We start from the raw sequence: 23,290 nt of genomic DNA, 5'->3' as shown, positions 1-23,290 counted from the left end.
GAAACCGAGTCAAGGAAAGCGCGCTCGGAGGACGGAGACCAACACCGGGCAGCCGCCGGCCGGGGGGCTGCGGGGGGCTGCGGGGCCCAGACCCGGGAGCGGCGGGAGGAGGGGGCCGGCCCCGCCCTCGCCCCGGGGACCGCCGCCTGGGGCCGCCCCGCCGCCTCCGGAAGCAAAACCCAAACCGCGGGCAGCGCCGCACGGGTCCCCCCCGGGCGCATCGGGCGTGCTCGCGCCGCAGCCCCCCCCGGCCGAGCGCAGGCCTCCCGCGGCCCCGGGGCCCGCGCGCATCACGGCTGTTGGCGGGGAGGGGGGGGGGGTCAGGTTACTATGAAAAGGCGCCGCGCGGCAGGTCCCAGGCCCGAGCGCCCCGCCCGCCGCCCCCCGCCCCCGCCCGCGGCAGCCGGGCCCCAGGATACGGTTGATGTAGTTCTCCAGGGCGGACGTCATGATGCTCGGGCCGCCGCGCCGCGCCGCACAGCCACCCGGGCGACGCCGCAGCGGGAAAGGCCCGCCAGGCCCCGGCCGCGCCTCCCGCCCACCAGCTATCGCGAGACTGACCGCGCCGGGGCCTGCGCGCGCCGGAACCGGAAGGAGCGCGGCCGACCACGCGGGAGGGGGGGGGCTTAGTGCGCGTGCGCAGCGGGCCTCCGCCGCGTTTCCGGCCGGCGACCAAAGCGAGCGGCGGGCGGAAGGAAGGAAGGAGGCGGCTTCCCGAAGGCGGGGTAGGGAGGAGTCGGTGGGAGAGCGAGGGTCCTAGGGCAGCAACGAGGGAGAAGTCCCTGGCGGAGGACGCGAAGCCGGCTGTTTTCACGCCAAGGAGGGGGAGAGATGCGTGTTGCTGTGAAGCGCGGGTGCGGGGAGGCGGAACGACCCTTGGGGGTCGCCCCCACGGGCCGGGAGGTGATGCTGCGGAAGTGAAGCGGTGGCGAGGGCGCAGCCGCGGGGCCGCCTCCAGCGCACGGGGCCCAGCACGCATGCGCGGCTGCTCCCGGGAGAGGCTCGGGGCCCCAGCACGCATGCGCGGCTGCTCCCGGGAGAGGCCGCGGGGCCGCCTCCAGCGCCCGGGGCCCCAGCACGCATGCGCGGCTGCTCCCGGGAGAGGCCGCGGGGCCGCCTCCAGAGCCCGGGGCCCCAGCACGCATGCGCGGCTGCTCGGGGGAGCCGCTGGGCCGGGTCACGTGGGTGTCCTTGCAGGGGTAGCCTTGGCCCACCTGGGTTCGCCCGCGTGCCCCGGGGAGACCTCGCCCGTCCCACTTGGCCCGCCCTCGGGTGACTTAGAAGAGGGTCCCCGTGCAGAATAGCGGCGGGAGCCTTGGGGTTTACAGGATCCTTTTTATGGTTATTAGTTCGGCTTCTGGTCTCTTAGGTGAGGAACGGTAGGTTTGAAGTAGCCTGCAGGGTCGGCCGTTTCTTTCTTTTCTTTTCTTTTTTTTTTTTTTTAAGATTTTAGTTATTTATTCATGATAGAGACCCAGAGAGAGAGAGAGAGAGGCAGAGACACAGGCAGAGGGAGAAGCAGGCTCCATGCAGGGAGCCTGATGCATGACTCGATCCCGGGACCTCGGTTACGACCTGGGCCAGAGGCAGGCAGACATCTGCTGAGCCCCCCGGGCATCCCAGTAAGGAGTCTTAAAGAAATAATGTGCAATGTTTTTATTTTTTTTTAAGACTTTATTCATTCATTCATGAGAGAGAGAGCGAGGAAGAGACACAGGCAGAGGGAGAAGCAGGCTCCATCCCAGGAGCCGGAGGTGGGACTCGATCCCGGGACTGCGGGTCACACCCTGGGCTGCAGGCGGCACTAAACCCTGAGCCACTCGGGGATCCCCTGTGCAATGTTTTTAAGATGAATAATAGTCCGTGTAGTTTTTCATCCCTTAGACTGCTTTATGTTTCAAAGCGTCTATTGACGTTATATATGTAAACTTAAGGAACTAATTTTATCAGGAATACATCCCAAGTGTATGACCTTGTGTAGTTTCCATTAAACTAACCTGCCAGATAAATAGCAGATGTGTAGTGTTTATGGAGCATCACAAAATCTCTGGTTTGAAATTTTTTTTACGCAAGTCTTAAAGCTGCTATGTTTCCTGCAGTCCCAAAGGATCACAGATGCTGAGAGAAAGTCTCTAGATAAAAGTCCAGTTAGACAAAAAAAATGAGTCCCATACACATAACCTTGGGGGTGCGTGGACATGGAGAGTTCAACACCTCACATAGGAAAATTAAGTTGTAACAGAGGGAGAGGACGTAAGCATCTGACAACTAAAAAACTAGGGGGCACAGTGAGGCCTTTAGTTTCAGTCCAAACCTCTCAAAGTGCTACTCATTTACACGGTCCTCTATTACTGTGAAAGAGTCACCCAGCGGATGCTAGAATAGATACTGCTTTGATCCCATTAGTTCTGAATCTAAACCCTAAGGAGAAAAGTTTTGCTTTCATATTGAGTTCATTAAAGACTAGCCTCATATGGTATCTGTCTCCCAGCCCGATTGCAAGCCTCCCCCTCATTAGTCATCCAGTTGCCAGTATCTAGAAAGACAGTCAAGATTTATCAAGAACAGGACAGAAAAGCTAGAAAGGAGAATCCCTAGACCTTTAACATTCTGGGAATTCCTCTCAGTAGAAATCAGTGTACATAATATGGCCTCTGGATGTACTGCTTAGGAGGATCTTAATGTCCTGAGAAGCAGGACCTACTTGATCCCTTTGTATCCTGTGTTCTTTGGTTAAGCTGAAGAATCAGACTCCTACTAGGGTCTGGAGAGACTGAATTTGTGCTTTCCTATGAATGGCCCATGGAAAATACTACTTTTAGCCCTAATATAATACGGACTTTCATTTTTTTTTTTTTTATTGATTTCCATTCCTACGAGTTCCAAAAGTGTCAACCAGTTGTGTCAACCAGTTAGCAATATGTACTGAATAGCTTTTTCTAGGGTTTTCCAAGTCAGAAAAGGACACATAAATCATGGTCTCTCCTTCCAAGGAAATTCCTGAATAAGTACAGAACTTTAATTATAAATGTGAAACAGTTATTAATGGAAAAACAATAGGCCAAATTATAGGGAAAGATAGTTGATGTGGGAATATTAGCTCATTTAACAGTATAAATTCCAAAATGTTTTTCATTATTTTGATTTTTGTCTTTTAAGGTATTAAGGTAGTCATTTTAAACTCCCATTTGTTAAGGGATGGAAAGAAGAAATACAACTGACTTGGTAATTGAAAAGCAGGATAGAGGGCAGCCCTGGTGGCTCAGTGGTTTAGCGCCACCTTCAGCCCAGGGTATGATCCTGGAGACCTGGGATCCAGTCCCACGTCGGGCTCCCTGCATGGAGCCTGCTTCTCCCTCTGCTTGTGTCTCTGCCTCTCTCTCTGTCTCTCTCATGAATAAATAAATAAAATCTTAAAAAGAAAAAAGAAAGAAAGAAAGAAAGAAAGAAAGAAAGAAAGAAAGAAAGAAAGAAAGAAAGAAAGAAAGAAAGAAAAGAAAGAAAGGAAAGAAGAAAGAAAGAAGAAAGAAGAAGGATAGAGTCATGAATAAGAACACTAACTCCGGAACTAGCAAGCCTGTCTAGATTTGGATTCTGAGGGATTACTTAACCCTCTTGCCTCAGTTTCCCCAACTGTAAAATGAAAATATTGATACCTCATCAAATTGTTGAGGGACCAATAGTAATTTTGCTTAAAGTTTGGCATATAATAAGCACTTAGTAAATGTTAGTTAGGATTACCAAAGGACATTACAGCCCAGGTAATAACCTTTCTCCCAGTCCCAGAGCTTATTCCCCTACAATACTCTGTTCACGGCTTTTTTCCTAATTGGTCAAATTGGATGTTTACACATTTTAAGTGCTAAAGGAAGGGCAAGAGGCATATGTGTTAGAATCTTGGATGGTTTTAGGAGTGGCATAAGCATAAGGACTTGAGGAACCCCTCGGGGGGCTCCATGGTTGAGCGTCTGCCTTCAGCTCAAGTAATAATCCTGGGGTCCTGGGATTGAGTCCCGCATCGGGCTCCCCACAGGGAGCCTGCTTCTCCCTCTGCCTGTGTCTCTGCCTTTTTCTGTGTGTCTCGTGAATGAATAAATAAAATCTTTAAAAAAAAAATTTTGAGGCTTGAGAAAGTACAAATGCACTTCAGGAAAATTAATCTGACATTAAATATTTAGTGGTAGTAGGAACTGGGGATAAGAGGGCTAGCAAGAATGCAGGTGTGAGTTTCTGGTTCACAGCAGTAGGAATGGAAAGCACAAGAAATATGATTCAGAGATCGTGGTTAAGAAAGGCAGTGGGGCAGACAGCACATCATGGGCTGCATAGTGATAGTGGTTGGCCAATTAGGATGGCAAGAGGAGGGAGACCCAGGAGAAGGAAGACCAGACTGCTTGTTGATAAAAGTAGATGGGAGGACGCCTGGGTGGCTCAGCAGTTGAGCATCTGCCTTCAGCCCAGGGCATGATCCTGGAGTCCCGGGATCGAGTCCCACATCGGGCTCCCTGCGTGGAGCCTGCCTCTCCCTCTACGTATGTCTCTGCCTCTCTCGGTCTCTCATAAATAAATAAAATCTTAGGAAAAAAAAAAAAAGTAGATGGGGCCAATGTGTAGAACTGTGCATGTGACACATGTAGCTCACCAGCTCGTGGGGAGGCCATAGAACATACTGGTTACACTTAAAATGGTATTGACTTGGGACACCTGGGTGGCTTAGCAGTTGAGCTTCTGCATTTGGTCCGGTCGTGACCCCAAGTCCTGGGATGGAGCCCTGCATCGGGTTTCCCACATGGAGCCTGCTTCTCCCTCTGCCTGTGCCTCTGCCTCTCTCTGTATCTTCTGTGAATAAGTAAATAAATCTTAAAAAAAAAAAATGACCTTCATTTTACCTTAAAGGTCTGAAAAGCCAGTCTATCTCAGGAGGTCCAGTGGTTCACTTTATAAAGGTAATGCATATTATTATAAATTATCAATAAAATACTTTTATAAGTATTTTATAAAATACTTGGATTGCAGTACACATAAAATATATATACTTCCATTCATCTTTTACATTATTTTTATTTTGGAAACCCTCACAGTGATACAAACATTTTAGCTACAGGTGCTGTGTACATTCCTGTAAATACTACATTTAAAAAAATAGCTCAGTTAAAATAACAGCTGAAGGGAAAAAATAGATCTGGAAGGGACCACTCAAAGCCTGAACTGACCTAGAGTAGTTCTCTGACTTTTCTCTCTTTGAAATCTCTTGGAGGTCTTAGAAAACTGATGCTCTGGTCCCCACCCCCAGATGTTCTGAATTAAATGGTATCAGGAGAGAGGCTGGACATCTCAGAAGCTCCCCAGGGGACTAATGGGAAGCTCAGTGTGGGAACCACTGAACTGCATCCTTAACAGGGACAATCCCAAAGAAACAGAAAAGTTATCGTTACTTAGTCACCTTTAGTAAGAGTCGAAGGTAGCCTGAAAAATGAGTTCACGGGAAAGTTGATACTGCCGAGTGACGGAAGCAAGAGCGGGACATTTCATCAGCCATTGCAGGAGGAGAGAAGCAGTTGCAGACCTTGCACCGAATGTAGAGATGCCGGAGATGGCTCTCTGCTTGATTGTCTGCTACGGCTCTTGCACAAAGATTTAAGAGACCTGCACACTACTCCCTATCAAAGTGGAGCACGGGGCTGAGCTGGGCCAAAGGAAGAATGGGGTGCCTGCCACGCGACGGAAGATGTCATCTGGGGACTGTCTTCCCCCAGGCCTAGTGCAGTCATGTGCTCAGCTGCTTGCCTTACATTCAACTGTTGTTTCTTGGTAGCACAAGACCGGAAGAACTAGAAAAATTAAACCAGCTCGCCTTCCATGTTATTCTAACATCACTCTCCTATTAATTATCACCTGAGCTGATTTGTATTCTACAGAACAGTGCTGTAGGGCAACAGGCTGTCACTATTCCACAGAGAATCTAGGCCTTCTATACAGTTAATCTGCCCCTGTCTACTTCTCTCCTCCTGTGGTCATCCTCAGCACCAGGTTGGTTTTTTGGTTTTGGTTTTGGTTTTGGTTTTTGGCAGGCAGGTCTTCAGTCTCTGTGTCTGCCCTAAGAGGATGCTTGATTTCGTACGGAATGGGGTGGCTTTATTCAAATAACAAGAGGACGTCTAATCCAGATGGAGCACTCAGGCCTGAGCCTTTCGATCTCTTCTAAATAAAAATTATCATGAATGTGTTTCACTATTACAAAGCAAATTAAGAAACATCATTTTAAGCTGAGTGCATTTACTTGTATTTTGTTATTTTTGCTGGCATTTAAAGCTTAGTGTCTAGTGGCTTGGATTATTACACAGGTAAAATTATATTGTCCTTTTCATGGTGATTTTGGCACAACAAAGTGGGAAAATAATCCTGAAGACAAATTACTTTTAAAGAAAAAAGTATATATATATACACACACAAACACACAATGGGATATTACTCAGCTATCAGAAAAGATGAATAGCTACCGTTTATATCGACGTGAATGGAACTGGAAGGTATTATGCTGGGTGAAATGAGTCAGAGATAGACAATTACATGGTTTTACTCATATGTGGAATATAAGAAATACTGAAAGGGACCATAAGGGAAAGTGGGGGAAAATAAGAGACAAATCATGAGAGACTCCTAACTCTGGGAAACAAAGGATTGCAAAAGGGGAGGGAGGTGGGGGGATGGGATGACTGGGTGACGGGCACTTGATAGGTTGAGCACTGGATGTTGTACTGTGTGTTGGCAAATTGAATTTAAATTTAAAAAATAAAGATACTTTTCCTATTAAAAAATTTACTTTGACTAGATCTCTGGACTTCAGCCTAAACTCATTGCTGAATAGTGTAGTCCACACCGAAGAAATAGATTGATTTAGACTTGTGACATTATATTGCAAGAGGGATCAATTTAGAAGTGCCTACCTGACTGTCTGTAGAGCATGTGACGCTTGATCTCAGAGTTGTGAGTTTGAGTCCCACGTTGGATATAAAGATTACTTAAAAATTAAATCTTAAAAAAGAAGAGAGAAAATGTATTGATATCCTTGGGGGAAAATACTGAAGTTAGGCTATGAAGGATGAATAATGTAAGAATGTACAGAAAGATAAATGGAGTGGTAGAGTGAAATATATGAGTTACATTGACAAAAGCTAACCATGAATAACCTTCAGCCACTAATGGAAAGCAAGTGCTGCAATTACATTAAAATATGTTTTGGGTAGGAAAAAATAAAATCAGAGCTTTCTTATTATTTCTGAATAGTTCTTAAAGGTTTGTTGTTCTTTTGTTTCTATACCTAAAATATAATTACTCTCCCACCTCTAGACTCCCTCCTTTTTTTTCAGACCATGGAGCTAGATTTTTGAGATGGAAAGAAGTTTCAGAGTTTCCAAGTCCACATTTCTCATCTTGTGGGTACGGAAACTGAATCCCACAGAAGCTCAGTGACTCTCTTACCAGGTCAGAACACATAGCAGAGCCTTATGGATTCTAAATCAGTAATGTTGACAATAGTAATAAATTGTTTTACTTACAAGATTTGAGTCTATGTATAAATGAGCACATGTCCATAAATATGTCTTTTTATGTAGACCTTTAATTTTTTAAAAAAGATTTTGTTTATTCATGAAAGACACAGAGAGAAGCAGAGACATAGGCAGAGGGAGAAGTAGGCTCCCTGCAGGAAGCCCAATGCGGGACTTGATCCAAGGACCCCGGGATCATGCCCTGAGTCTAAGGCAGAAGCTCAACCACTGAGCCACCCGGGCATCCCTTTACGTGGACTTCCGTTAAAGATCAGAAGGAACTGCTATCCAAGAATACACTCAGGCAGACTGACATTTTTGAGGTATCAGTACCACTGGGAAGACTAGAAGAAGCAAAGATGGTATTGTGTTAGAAAAAATCATCCCCCATCCCACCTCAAAGATGTCCACATCCTAATTTCTGGAACCTATGAGAATGTTACTTTGTATGACAAATGTCTCTTCAGATGTGATTAAGGTTAAGGATCTTGAGATGGGGTGAATCGCCTGGATTATCCAGGTTGGTCCACTCTATTCACTTGAGTCCTTAAAAGTGAAAGAACGAGGTGAAGGGGTGGGTCTGAGAGATGTATGTGAGAAGGACTGGTTCCACTGTTCATGGTTATGAAGTTGGAGAAAGGGGCCCATGATCCAAGGAATGAGGTCGTCTTTAGCTGGGAACAGCCCTTAGTTAAGCCAGCAGGAAAGCAGGGACCTGGTCCCACAGAGGCTAGGGACTGCGATCTGCCAGGAGGCCTGGTGGGAAGGACAGGGATTGTCCCTCAGAGCCTCCAGAAAGGAGCACCTTCCTGCCAACACCTTGATTTTAGTCCAGTCCGCTCCATGCCAGACTTCTGGCCTATAGAACGGTGAATAGCTTTGTTGTTTAAGCCTTTAGGTTTGTGGTAATTATTATATCAGCAGTAGAAACTAATGGAGATAGTCAATGTCTTAATTTATTATCTTCCTGGATGTTGACTAAAGAAAGTCATTTGGAAAATCAACTGTACTGTACCTGAGAAATTGGAGCGTATTTGATTTTGGAGCACGTATACGCAACTTAAGTACTATTGCTCATGGCCTCTGCCTCTGGTACAGAGCCCCCCTAAGTTCTGAGCTTGCCCCCAGAATTTCCTCCACAGTGGAATTAAGTAAAACATGGGTTTTTTCAGCCCAAATTACTGTTTACTTCATGTGTGTGTTTCTGACTCGTCATCCTGTCCTCACGATAAGGTGGAGGGCAAGGAGTGGTACGTGCTCAGCCTTTACTGAAACGTTCAGTGTTCTTGATCAAGCACCCAGTCTTCTCAGGCTCCATGTCTCCTGTGAACATGTTCCATGGTTCCAGTGTCTTTGGGTTTTGTCTCGATCACAGAGCCAGTTTTTGAACCTGGGACGTCAGTCTCCGCTGTACTACACTGCAGTTTTCTTGTTGTCCAAGGAAAATGCCCAAGAGAGTGAAGGAATAAAACTATGGTATAAACAAAAGGTCATTTAAGGTTAATGGCCCAGATGTGGGCACTTGTAACTCTTCAGATTTCTGGTTAGGACACTTTAAAAAAAACTTACTCAATAACAAGTTCCTCTGCTGCATTAATTCTGGTTTTTCTTCTATATTAGGCATCATCTGTATTATTAATATTCAACTTTTCTCACAGTGGTTGGCAAACTGTAGCTCTCAGACCAAATGTTTTTGTAGATAAAGTTTTATAGGAACACAGCCACACCTACTAATTTATATATTGTCTGTGGCTGCTCTTGGGGGACAGTGGCAGAGTTGTGACAGAGGCCGTATGGCCCACAAAGCCCTAAAATATTTACTGTCCGGCTGTTTGCAGAAAGTTTGCAGACCTTTGTTTTCCAGTGTGAACAACTGAGATTCTAAAGTTGTTGGTTGTTTTTTTTTTTTTAAGATTTTATTCTTTATTCATGAGAGACACACAGAGAGAGAGAGAGAGGGGAGAAGCAGGCAGAGAGAGAGAGAGAGAGAGAGAGGCAGACACAGAGGGAGAAGCAGGCTCATGCAGGGAGCCCGATGCAGGTCCTTGATCCCAGGACTCAATCCCGGGACTTCCAGGATCACGCCCTGGGCTGAAGGCAGGCACTAAACTGCTGAGCCACCCAGGGATCCCCTAAAGTTTTTATATCAATATGAACAAATTGTCCTTTATAAAGTTTGCACAACTTCCACCAGGAAAATGGGATAATTCATCATCCTGATAAGCCTTAGGTATTACCATAATGCCCATTTTGACCAGCTTTGGGATATGAGTCTTCCATTTTTCTGAATTTAATAATTTGTACCATGAATAACAAAACACAAAAGATTAGACTTCAGAAGTATGTGTGTTGTCTGCCTGCCTGCCTTCTTTTCTTCCTTCTTTCCAATTGTTGGCATTTTAGTCCAGAATGGCAGAAACGTTTTCCAAGTCATTACCCCCTATGAGCATGACTCACGTAATGGGATTTTTCATGCATAAAAATAATAGAAAATAAATAATTGTCTGCCTTTTAACATACACATCAGAAACTAAAACCCACAGACGTGTCATGATGCAGTAGAATAAAGGAAATCAGCGGAGAGTTTTTTTGGAAACAAAAAGTGGTAATTTGAATTAAACACACTTTGTCAGGGATGTTAATCATTGCTTTCGGCTATTCAACGTCAGAAGGTCTGAGGTAGAGCTCAGTATATCAGGTACTCTTGTTTCCTGGTCTTTCAGGAGGAGAGCACCAGGCTCTGCTTCTAACTGTCAGACTTTGAACTGGGACCTACAGCGAATGCAGTCTTGTCACAGCAAGAGCGAGTCCACAAAGGAGCCACACTACTGATGCTCCTGGTGGCCTCAGCTTGAGGCTCGGTCGGCACCGGGGTCCACAGCATCCTAACTGACCCAGCTTCAGCTTCGCTGTGTGTTCCGGACATGCTGCAGGGCTACGTAACTTCTGACTCCTATTCTCCAGCCTGTCTCACAATTACGGAGCTACTGAATATCCTTTAATAACCCTTTCCCGGTTAAATCAGCTCAAGTGCATTTCTGGTTTCAAACTGACAACTGAGAATGCTAACTGTAGAAATGCTCTAACAGTGAGCTACAGTGATCTTCAGCCTTTTTTTTTTTTTTTTTTTTTTGCTTATTTCTTCTACATTTTTATACATTTTTTTTTTTTTAGTAATGTCTATACCCAAAATAGGGCTTGAACCCATGACCCCGAGTTCAAGAGTCCCATACTCCACCGACTTCGCCAGCTAGGCATCCATCTTCTACATTTTTTCAAACTTAAAAAAAAAAAAAAAAAGTAACAAGCTACCTTATCCAAGCTTACTTTAAAACTCTACATTTTAACATCGTAGATTTATGAATTACAAATAATGTTATTTCTACCATATAGTATTTTGTGTATGTGTTTTAAATATGTTTTCATTAAAAGCTTGACGCTGCAGATTTGACTTGTAAGTTTATGGCAAAGCCATTATCAGACCCATGAGCTGACATTCTTTTCAGTTTAAGGTGTTAGGAATTCTGTGAGAACTGAATTTCCCTGCCCATCCTTTCTAGGTACGTTGTGGATATAAGGCCCCCATCAATCTCATGTCCCTTCTAACTTAATTTCTAGATACATAGGTTCCTTGACAGCCATTTTCCGGTTCTCTCAAAACTATTTCAAGGTGGGCAGCCCAGGTGGCTCAGCGGTTTAGCACTGCCTTTGGCCCAGGGCATGATCCTGGAGAGCCGAGATCCAGTCCCACGTCGGGGTCCCTGCATGGAGCCTGCTTCTCCCTCTGCCTCTGTCTCTGCCTCTCTCTCTCTCTCTCTCTCTCTCTCTCTGCCTCTCATGAATAAAGAAACAAAATCTTAAAAAAAAAAAAAAATTTCAGGGTGCTCCAGTGACTTTCACTTGTTGACATGGGCCTCTCTGGGTTTGAGGGCTTTTTCTGGAACCCTGTCTGTGTAGTGATAGGTTGGAAATGCTAGGAACTTAGCACCCTCAGAGAGCGGTCTTCAGTCAGTGACTGACAAGGTGGGTTTACAAATACCCCCTCATCCAGGTGGGATAATTCAGTTGGGGTCTCTCCAGTTATTCAGTCCTGTGGCCGCATTAATAGTGCACCTTTCATTGGCTGCCTTCCTTTTCTTGTGACACTTCTCTCCCCCTTTAATGGTTTCCCCTAAATAAACTACTTGCACTTGAATTCCTGCCTCAGGATCTGTATCTGGAAAAACCCCAACTGAGAGATCATAAATACTTGGGTCTGCATCTCACTTGAGTTTGAGGATAGCTGCAGCCTAACCACAGCCCTTGTCATCTGATTTCTCCTGATCATCTTGTACATGATGCAAAGGACAGGATGGGGCTTCTAGGCAGGCCCCCTAGGTAAACGACCCCTGCTGCCACCCAAGTTGCTCTGAAGTGGGATATTCACTCAAAAATGAGAGACCTGTGTATGGTACCTTAATGAGGCTGCTGCACTGAAATTTCAGTTAGGCTCAATGACGTAGCAAGAAATGAGTGCAGAAACTACTCCATTGTCTGACTAGGACATAGAAAACTTTATAGAATAGACTCTTGACTTCAGGATGTTCCTTCAAAAGTGAAATGGTAGAAAAGGTGAGAGTGAGCCCACAGTTCAGCGCTGCTCTGACCTGCTGACTCCTTCCTCTGGGAGGGTGAGATCCCCAGACTCCAGATGAGCCTCCTGGTGGCCACAGTGACTGATCTGTGTCCTACCTCCTGTATAGCCTTTGCCCCATTTGCTTACTGCTTCAAAGGCCAAGTGAAAGCACCATTGGATCAATCAGAGTGGCCGTTCTGGCCCATCGGCCTGTGGTCCGGCCTCAGGTAGGTGCCAACAGTAAGCCTGTGCATCTCCCAAACGTCGGGCTCTTCGGGTAGACATTTGGCCAAGTCTGAGCTCACCTTCCTCCTCAATACCACAGCGAAGTAGTTAGGACATCCAGAAGCCCGAGCCAAACTCAGTGCGGTGATCTGGTGGTGGTGGGAATGAAGGTCTGAGCCACCCCGTGCCTCTTTCCCGGAGTAACTGGGTGTAGGGCGTTGAGTTTGCAAAGGCTTCTTCGGTTTTCCTCAAATCATTCTGGTAGGCTCAGGCGGTTAGGCGTCTGACTCTTGATTTTGGCTCAGGTCATGATCTCACGGTCATGAGATCGAGCCCCACGTCTGGTTCTGCACTCACCGTGGAGTCTGCTTGTCTCTCTCCCGCTATTCCTTTCCCTGCTTATGCTCTTTCTCTGTGTGTGTCTCTCTCTCAAATAAATACATAAAATCTGTAAAAATAAATAAAAATCATACTGAGATGGTGACCGTGCACTCCACCTTTCCGTGAGACTGACCTTGTTATATTCCCCCCCTGAGTCCTGGGGTCTCTGCAGACCTTTCTATATAGAAGAATGTCTTCTGCAGTTCTTAGGAAGGGGCTGCCTGGGTTGGGGGCAGCAGGCTCCCAGCTCAGTGTAAGTGAGGGCAAAACCCAGCCAACCCACGGGTAGACAGTATTCTGGAAAAGAGTGCAGGTCTAGCCTCTGGAAGTAAACGCATGTGAAGCCAGGAGAGCGGCCCCCAAAACTATTAAAGCAGTCTTAGGGGACCTGAGTGGAGCCCGGAGTGTCCACTCTAGTAGGTGATTCAAGTTTTTGTTGTCTGTTTAAGTTTTGGGACTATTTGAAGTGGGAAAATATTAGGAGGATCAGAAGATAATTACAGTTTGGCAAAAGAGATTTTAAAAGTACGTTTCTACTTGTTAACGAGTTATACAGCCCCGGAGCACGTTCATTTGCGATCAAGGCGATCTTCTGTTACACCAGGATCCTAAAGAAGAAGAACTTGTAGAGAAAATTATGCACTACATAGAATACATTTTTTCGTGACGTCATTAACAAAGGCTTACATCGTCTGAAACATTTGTTGGCAAACTTGACCATTGGATTGCTCTTTAAAATAATATGTATCCGGGTTTGCCGGGGGTTCTCCTAGCTTGAGGACACAGAGGGACGTCATACCAAGAAGAACTCCGATTTCTCTAGTTCATGCCTAACGTGTCTCATGCAGGATTTGCATCTCCCATTCACAGTCTTCCGGTCATTCTGGGAGTCCGTCTCGGGTGTTTTGCAATAATTCACCAGGGGTCTTGTCTTGTCTTTCAGATTTCTTACTGATCATGGAGGCTGGAGAATTTTCTTCAAGGTGACCCTTTCCACCCGCGACTCATGCCTTCAGTGACAAGTGACAGTGAATGCCTCTGGGAGACTGGGGAAAAGGGGGACTTTTCCCTCAAAACTTCTAGAGCTTCGGAAGAATTGTCACGGTTGCCGAAACGGTAGTCTGTTCTCAATGTCTTTATTGAGCTAAAACTGTATCATATTCAGATTGTAAGCGTTTCTATAGCGTGGCCTGTTACTGGTTTCTGAAGGAGGGCCGCATGGGTACCGAGTCTCAGAGAATCTTTGTGAAAACAGCTGTTTCTAGCTTCCGTTTGTTCCTGCCTCCATGCTCCCAGGGTTTAGACATTACCGTGGGGAAGGGTGAAAAAAAAAAAAAAGATTGTTTTCTTTTTTTCCTCCCATCACACAAAGGAACTTAGGCAAATAGATGATGGCAAATACTTGAGAAATTCTCAGCCTGACCTGATTTCTAGCAGTTGATACAACTTAATCTTAAATGTGTCTTTCCCTGACACCTCTCCAAAGAAACACACACACAACTGAAAACTGTAAAAAGTAATTTTGCAGTGGGATTTAACTCACTTATCTAAAAATCTTTAGTTTGACGTGCCCCCCCCCCCAAAAAAAGAAGAAAAAGTTATTTGATACAGAGTATCGAATGAGTAAGACAGTTTTTTTTTTTTTTTTTAAGAATTTCACCATTCTGGAGGATACGGATGGATGTATAGATATATACACACCTACATACATATCTACAAATGAGGATTAAAGGTTTTTGGTTAAAGAGCCCACTTAAGATCACACAAACACGTGTGATGTTGAACTAAACCAGAACTCCGACCCCTGAGCACAGTACTTTCCTCCAGGGTTCCAAATTAGCTCCTACATTGGCTGAGAGTCTTTTGGTTGCAAATAATGGAAAGTGTGAACCAAAGCGGAGCAGCAAAGGGAAAAAAAAAAAAAGGTAAGGTATTTATAGATTCATGCAACCAAATTGTCCACAGACTGTACTGATTTGAGGCCTTCAGGGGAGTCTTGATTCATGGGTTCGTGATGCTGTCAAGATACCAACTCCCCTCTGATCCCTACAGCTGTCTTACTCCAGGTGCTAGACTGTTTTAGGCTAGCACCCCTTCTGGTAGCATTAATGGGCCTCCCCTTGTTTGAGAGCAGATCCTTGCTCTCCCAGGAGAGCAAGGAAACTTCATAGGAGGAGTCTTTATTAAGTCACATATCATTGGTCGAAATCTGATACATGCCCATCCCTGAGCCAGTCAGTGCAGGATGCTCTGCTGGACTCACCTGGGGGTGGGATCAGTACGCAGACCACACAGCTGCTTTGTGCTGGAATAGGGTGAGTCCTGTGATAGAAAATGTTTGGACAAAAGAGGAAGTGAATCCTGAGGAAGCAGCCAACAGATACCCACTTTTCCCTAAGAGCTGTTTGAAACCAATGCAACAAAGCTCCAAAGCTCTGAGTAGCTCATAAATTCAGTTCTATTGAGCTGAGTCATGTTCCCTATAAGTATGTAATACCTGTAGTATCTAAAATGTTATTAAAATGTCTATTTTTTTCCTTTTGCATTTGCTTGAGGTTTTTAATATAACCAGGAATCTAAGTTTGGAAATAAAGATTTAAACATATATGGCATTTACAATTGCTGTCCTTAGTGAGAAATCCTAAGAATCTTACAGCTTAGTATACAGTTTTTTCCTAGGGACTCATGGTCACAAACTTTCTGGACAGTGAACATAACCTAAGGCTGCTGCTAACTCAGGCTTTTCTTTCTGCGTTGCCTGCACCTAATCAGCTCCCCTATATATTTTCAAGCAACCTCTGAAAATACACTCTCTGTATCTTTCCCAACAAACCCCATAATTCCTTATTCTGTTTTCCTGAATAATTTTCAAACGTTTTTCCATGTCTTAAGAGTGCACAGTGAATGAACCGAGCTGTGCGAAATAAACATTTTGTTGTTAAGTCCAAAAGAACTATACCTAAAAAAAAAAAAAAAAAAAAAAAAAACCAACAAAAAAAAAGAACTATACCTTTATGTCTAAGAAAACACTTCAAAACTTGCCACCTACACAGCAGTAAATCATTTAACGATACAGCCCTTTATTGCACCATTAGAACTCTACTAGAATTCCACGAAAGACTTGCCAGATTATTTCCATGGAAATTAGTCTCATTTTAGAGAGGTTATCCTAAGGAACATTCCACATTGTTAAAAAACAAAAAACAAAAGAAGTTGAACTGAGTAAGCTGTATTGGCTTTATTCCATGATTCATGAATCAGGCCACCGTCCCATCTAGGAATTGCACAAAATGGAAAGTTTTTATAGGTGGGAAGGTGAGACAAGAAAGTCAAAAGAGTGTTTTATTTCAGGAAAAATTACCTTCCCTTTGGGGAAGGCCAGGGGGTCTTATCAGGCTGATTACCTCACTAGTGCTGACCAGGAAATTCCAGACTGCTCTAAAATCCCACTCCTGGAGGAGGCTGAAGCAGCAGTTAGGTTAGATAGTAATGTAAGTTGGTGGGGCTTATTAGCAAGTGACTCTGGGGCTTATTGTTCCTTTTAACAACATAAGCAATTTGTGTTTTCTACAACTTTTTTAAAGTTTTTTAAGAACGTGGAACCAGCATTCACATCAGGGTCTGATGAATCTGAGTAGTGCTGGTGTCCTGTGTGGGCCGACCAGAATGTCCTATTTTAGCAGCTGTGATAACCAGTGGTGGCATATACAGATGGACAGTAGTCGTGAAACAAACTATTGAAGCCTATTATTTCTATTATTCTCTTATTATTTTTCCTTCTGCCAAGGATAGCCTGGGTCGCTAAGTAATGGTAGTTAATATAAAAATATCTTTTACAAATAAATTTAGGTCACAAGGTGAGTTTATTTGAATAAAAATGACCTAACGAAATTCTATGTCCTGTATTATATATTGAGATGTCCTCAGGTTAAGTCACAATCATGAAGATGGTGTAGGCATAACTGGGATTCAGGGAGCGCGGACTTTGCCCTTCAGCATGTGCTAATGGACTCGTAACCGCAAATGAAGTGTTACCTTCTATGGGGAGGTGATCCTAGGCCCCTCCAAGAACTCTGAAAGCTAACCAGTAACAAGTGCAGTGCATGCAGCGCAAAGAAAAGCAGAATAAGCTTACGGAGGTGGTTTTCTATCCCTACATCTCTGCAAGCTGATTTCTCCCGGGCAGAAAGGCATTAACACTGTAAGGAATGGTTGTATGTACCTTAGAAGAAGGGTGTTTAGAAATAAAGGTGCAGAAAAAGGAAATTTGCCAGAAGAGCAGCCTTCACCTAGAGCAAGCAAGGATGTTCCGTGAGGCTGGATTAAGAAGCCACTTGACAGGGATATTGCTATCGTCACATGGAAGCCAAATTTCATTACACATTCCAGTAAACCTAAATCCTCCTTCTTCCTCGTTTCCCAAACTCCCTCGTGATACTTGGGCTCGGTGGTCAGACTGCTATATCTAGACTGCTTGGCACTTACACTCCTTATAAATAAGTAAAGCGGCTCAAACAGCAGTCTGTGATGAGCTTTGTCAGCGTGGATCTGCTTCTTGAGAAGCTAATTGTGTGATGGGATCAAGTCTCTACATCTGAAAGCCTGAAGGCCGCCTCCTGGACTGGGTGATTGCATGAACATAGGTGCTTGCTTTGTGGGAATCTGGGTGAGCTGCACACCTGGAAAACCCCGATGTCTCAAGGCTCCCCTTTTCTTTTCCAACTCTCCTGTTCACGTTATTTGTGGTTTGAACCAAGTTCTTAATGTCCTTTTATGCCACATTAACATGTGAGATGGTTTGCAGGTATTCTCTTAAGGAAAAAAAAAAGATACTTATTTCTGTCTTTTATTTTTGAAAATGTAAGGACTCAATGTTTTGCAAAAAAATGTTGAGTTATTTGAGTACCCACCTGCCTGAAATTGAAGCACCAGACACGTTAAATATTTCTCATTCAAACTGCTGTATTATATCTTTCTCTTTCCTTCCTTGCCAACTTTTTTTGAATGAGCCATTTGCTCTCACTGCCTCCACTTCTTTGGTGCCAAGTCTCCCCTCTCCACCCCCCACCATCTGGCTCCCACCTCCATTATTCTGCTGAAACTCGGGCTTCTGACTGATAATAGAGTTTCTTAATCCTCATTTCACTTGACTTGTCTCTAGAGTTGGATGGCCTGTCTTACGTGGTTCTTTTGAAAACATATCTCCTTCCTTTTCTGATGTCCAGGACCTACTGTCTCCTCTTAATTTTTCTCCTGGCAATGCACACACGCCTTTCTCTGTTTTGGTGTATTTTACTGCAAGCTTTCTTCGAAAAAGAAATATAACATAGCAAATAAAGCTAATCTCCTATTCTTTCCCTCCAATTGATTCTCCTGTTCTGAAGTTGTATTATCATTGATCTACTTTTCCGCATTTTATATCCATATACAGTGTGTTATTCTATGTTTTAAAATTTCACATTTATGGAATCATAGCATTCTTTGTAGCTTGCCTTTACTGTACATTATTTGAGATTTACCTGTTTTGATATATCTAGATTCAGCTAATCGATGTTAACTTCTCTCTAATCTTTTGTGTATAATGACAGTTTTAACTACCTTTTAAATACAGACTCTTAGAATTAAAACTTGATTGTTTAGCACCGTTTTAGGTTCACAGCAAAGCTAAGGGGAGCGTACAGAGATCTCCCATATACTCTCCACTCCCACACTTGTATAACCTCCCTCATTCTCAACGTCCCCACCAGAGCATACATTTGTTACAATTGATGAACCTAATTGACACATCATAATCACCCCAAATCCATAGCTTACATTACAAGTTCATTTCTGATGCTGTTTGTGCTGTGAGTTCGGACAGACGTATACAGACTTGTATCTACCACACGGTATCATATAGAATATTTCCACAGCCCTAAAAGCCCTCTGTGTTCTGTTTATTCCTTCCTCTCCCACCACCCCCTACCAACCATGAACCTTTTTATTGCCTCCATAGATTTGTCCTTGCTGGGATGTTATAGTTGGAGTCATATGGTGGTGTAGCCTTTCCAGACTGGCTTCTTTCACTCAGTAATGTATATTTAAGGTTCCTCCATGTCTCTGTTGGTTTAACATCTCATTCTGATTTAGTGCTGAATAATATTCACCATTTTCATGGTGTACCACTAGTTTATCATTTTCACTTACTGAAGGGCATACTGCTCACAAGTGTTGGCAGTTATAAATAAACCTGCTATAAACATCTGTGTGCAAGTTTTTGTGTGGACCTAAGTTTTCAGTTCCTGAATACAAGCTTTTAAGAGACTTTTGTTGTTATTTTTTTTCCAAAGTGATTTCATCAATTGCCATTGTACCAGCTACCAGTTATAGACCAGTGACCTCCATAACTCCATTAGCCTTCGAGATCAGATTGGGGATAATTTCGGCAAGCTCTATGTATATATTTTTTGTAGGTATTGAACTTGTCTAAATTGACCATTGTTATTTCTCCTGGAAACTTTCATTTCTCTTGCCTCTTTTCACCACAGTTGAAAACACTACCACTGTCCCCATCACTGAAAATAGAAAATATGGGTTCACTTTTTTTAACCTCTTTCTGTCTTAATTTATCCCCTGTTTATCTAATCCTGATTCTACACACAAAATGTCTGTCTCTTTTTTCTTTTCTATGTCCACGTCCATTGGCCTACACCAAGTCTTTTTCATTCTTACTGAACTGACACAATTTCCTTCCAAATATTTGCCATGCACCTAATCACCCCCCCCCCATTACTATTTATTCTTCATCCCACTGCCAGAGTTATCCTTCTAGAAAGGAGCTGGTAAATTCTCTAGAGAAGCATAGTAAATATTTTAGGCTTTGTGGGTTATATGGTCTCTGTGGCAACTGGCAACTATTCAGCTGTGCCATTGTCATATGATGGTCACAGACAAGAACACAAATGACTAGATAGGACTGTGTTCGAGCTGAACTCTACTTATAGAAATAGTGGCCTAAAAAAAAAAAAAAATAGAAATAGTGGCCTAGATTTGGCCCACGGCTATAGTTTGCTGACCCCTAACCTACAACATAACTTGGATCATGTATCACCCCACCAAAGCCTTTCCATTTTGTACAGATCAGAAGTTCACCATCCTCCTAACTGGCATTACTAACTTATCCCTTACAGCCAATTGCCTCAAACTCTGAAATTTCCATCCATAGTTTGATATGTTCCTTGATCTCTCCTAGTTTAATGGTGATGGGAAAGATGATGGTTCAGTGGCAGGTGGACTTGGGGGTTTAGTTATGGGAGGATGAGAATATGTCCTTCTGATAGTTCAGTATTCTCAGTAAGTTATTAGCAAGGATGCCTGCTGAGAGATAAAGGTGGAAGAAGTGGAGAAGAAGATCAGTGGAAGAGGATCCAGATCAATATGATCATCCTGAAGAGCAGAAAAGCAAAATTATTAGAGAAATATAGCAAGATTTCTGGTTCATAGCAAGATTCAAATTGTGGCCTGAGATTATGAGAGCGAAACTAGTTACGTGATGATGTGATCTGTGGTCACTAACACTACTGTGTAAACCAGGAGAAAGTCTGCAACAAGAGGATTTCATACATGGATTGGGGTTTTGTAGCGTGAGCTCAGCTGAGGGAGAGACGGAACTGAGAGTTGGAAGTATTTGCAAAGAGGCAGCATGTTGATGGTAACGGAATCTGCCAAACAAGATGGGAAGTGATGACAGGAGGGGACTGGTGGATAATAAGAAAGTGGGAGGAGGAGAGGATCAGATGTCCCCACATCACTGAAGAGCTGTGTGGTCGTAGGGAAGTAATTGTGCCCACTGAACACATAGGAAGCTGCCATAGTTGAGTTAAATGCCTCAATAGGAAATTTCCAAAAAGATTTGTATTTTTTAAGAGATGTAAAAGTTGAGGGTGTGACTGTAAAATAATTGACTGAAGTAGACCAAAATGGCAATGGAATACAGAAATCAAGAAATTGAGGAAGCTGGGGTTTTTTGATGGGGCATCCACTTAGGTATTGAAATCACCAGGGATAAAGAAAAGAAATCAGAATGGAAGACTGCTGGGAACAGAAGACTAGTGAAAGCGGAAGTATGACCAGGAGGTTGGGAAAAGAGTGTAAGTAGGTGTAGGAAACAGTCATCTATCCAAATGACATTAGTGTTAAAAGAACTGATTTTTTTTTTTTTTCAGGAGGGAAGGAGTGAGATAATTTGGATGTATCAAGGAGGAGCAAGGAGTACACTTACCTCCATCAACTCAATATAATTGACTCTTGGCCCTAATGTTTGTTCAGGGCTCAGGTAGGTTTCAAGTAAGCCAAGGAGGTGAAGGGAATAAATATTTGAAGAAACAGGAATTGCTTATTCAGATTAGGGTTACAGGAGACACACTGGAAGGGTTTGTTTGGCAAGAGAGGGGAGTGGAGAGGATATACAGTTTGTGGATTAAGAGTTTGTTACAAAAAGAACGACGTAGGCTGGGACTCCTGCAAATTAGTGATGCATCATGGCATCGGTCCTGAGAGGCTTACCTTGTAATTCTCTTCATGGTGTGTTGGCCTTGGGGCTAGTGGTTATTCTTTCAGAAACTGGGAGTTCTAGATTAATCTGCTACAATTAGCTCAGTTAGTTTGGCGGAGGCTCAGAGCCTCCCCAAACCTCAGTTTTTCCATCTATACAGTGAAGAATGGTCTAAGTAATCTCGTGAACTTTGGACATTTAAAATATATCTGAGAGGAAAGAGATAGGGTCATGCCACACATGAGTTTGCAATACTGGAAATATTTTATCTTGCAAATCAATGATGTATCAAGGGTTAATATTAGGAATAAAGAGATTATCTGAGAGTTTATACATATGCCTCATTGGCTTCAAAGTATGTTAGTGATTTCAACAAAATAGAGATACGTGACAAAACAATCCAGCATAGTTTAGAGATATTTGATAATGCCTTCCTGCTAAAGCAAAGACACTTTGTTAACTCGCAAATATGAAATAGTAATAGGTTTATGATATCTTAAATATTAAGTAATAATTAAAGTTGAAACTGAATTGCCAACCCTTATCCCTCATCCTCTTTCCATTCTTATTCTCCTTCCCATTCAGTCTGTGTTATTAGTTAACTGTATTATTGTTACTATAACAGTAGAATAATGCATAAAGGAGACACTTGAAAGTATCCAATCATAATTGGTGAAGGCAAGGAGTTAGGAGGTTCATTCAATCAAGAATGAAAATGCTTCTTCACAATAAAATGTTAAATATTTTAATATTTAGACTAATTTTCTACCAACTTACTTAGTTGAATTGATGGATTGATTCAGTCAACCCTGTAACCAAACTAATAATCTACTGGTTAAAAACTTTATTTCAATCCAAATTGTGGAACAGCTTTGGGTCCCATCAGATGATGGATCTTATCAGCTGATAAGGAATTTGTCCTGATGTCTTGATTTTAGCCAACTTTGGTGTCCTGGTAGGTGTTTTGTTGAATGGCTTAGACTCTTCTTCAAAGAGAGAGATGTCTAAGAGAAAAAGCAGGAATTTGAGCTTTGTTGGGAAAGAATATTGCATAAAATCAAAGCAGGGTAATGTGGACATTACAGATTCCTTATTTGCAAATAAAAATTATACATATGTAATATATATAATTATATATATAACTATATATGTAATATAAATATAAAAATATTAAAAATATAGTATATAAAATAATATAAAATTACGTATGTATAATTTAGCTCCAATATATATTATATATATATACAATATATTGGAGCTAAAACCTTATACATGTGAATTAATTTCACTAACTTAGAGCAAAAAATTAAAAATTGGAAAATTTTATTAGTTTAAAAGTGTATATGTGTAAAAGTAGTTTAGAAATTTCTTTATCTTAACAATATCGAATGGAATTTAAATGTTTGAGAAACCCCGCATATCGGTTTATTTCATACTAGGTATTTCAACTACAGTTTGGGTAATTGGCCACTAGGTGGCAGGACTGTGATGTGCATGTAGGTCAGAAGACCCCGTAAAGGGACACTGTAGGCATAGATCATTTAAAAAGTCGGTACCTGGAATTCCTTGCAATACAGTTTAAATGCACAAGTTAAGCAAATACTTATATGATAGGGTTTTTTGTAAACGCTGGAGACACAAAATGAATGTTATATAACCTATGTCACCAAACAGATGATAGTTGGAGATAGGTGTGTGGGGGTTTTTTGTTTTTGTCTTTGAAGGCCCTAATAGAATGTGGTAAACACTATGACAGGTTTTTTATTTCAAAATATAATGGGACCATAGGGACTAAAGAAATTAGTTCTGCCGGTGGTGATGATGTTGAAACAAGGAGTTCTTGGAAAGTTACAGAGAATGTAACTTGTCTTCTGAAAAGCAAAACAAAAAACAATCTAAAACAAAAAGCACAAAAATAAATTATCTTTTGTTATGGGTAAAGTGGCAGTGTAAAACTTTAAATAAAATTTAAAGAAACGAAACTAA

General features: G+C 42.9%; 1 protein-coding gene and 2 long non-coding RNA genes across 4 annotated transcripts in view; 2 read left to right on the top strand and 1 right to left on the bottom strand.

Annotated features, from left to right (window-relative positions):
• Nucleotides 1-1,004, bottom strand: part of LSM8 (LSM8 homolog, U6 small nuclear RNA associated) — a 7,728-nt gene extending 6,724 nt beyond the window's left edge. The window contains exon 1 of one of the 2 annotated variants that reach the window (XM_049093851.1): nt 420-1,004. In XM_049093851.1, the coding sequence (XP_048949808.1) occupies nt 420-979 (560 nt within the window). In that variant the 5' untranslated portion in view covers nt 980-1,004. The remainder of the gene's footprint in view (nt 1-419) is intronic. The other variant, XM_025464766.3, reaches the window with a different exon arrangement.
• On the top strand, nt 614-23,290 carry LOC112670810 (uncharacterized). Its single transcript, XR_007402142.1, has 4 exons — nt 614-725; nt 13,715-13,887; nt 19,101-19,206; nt 20,976-23,290. It is a non-coding gene; the product is annotated as an uncharacterized LOC112670810 (long non-coding RNA).
• On the top strand, nt 4,961-10,857 carry LOC125752500 (uncharacterized). The gene is made up of 2 exons (XR_007402143.1): nt 4,961-7,485; nt 10,274-10,857. It is a non-coding gene; the product is annotated as an uncharacterized LOC125752500 (long non-coding RNA).

Source organism: Canis lupus, chromosome 14, assembly GCF_003254725.2.
Source record: "Canis lupus dingo isolate Sandy chromosome 14, ASM325472v2, whole genome shotgun sequence".
Taxonomy (NCBI): domain Eukaryota; kingdom Metazoa; phylum Chordata; class Mammalia; order Carnivora; family Canidae; genus Canis; species Canis lupus.
Note: the sequence above shows the minus strand (reverse complement) of the source record. Positions and strands in the feature narration are given on the sequence as shown.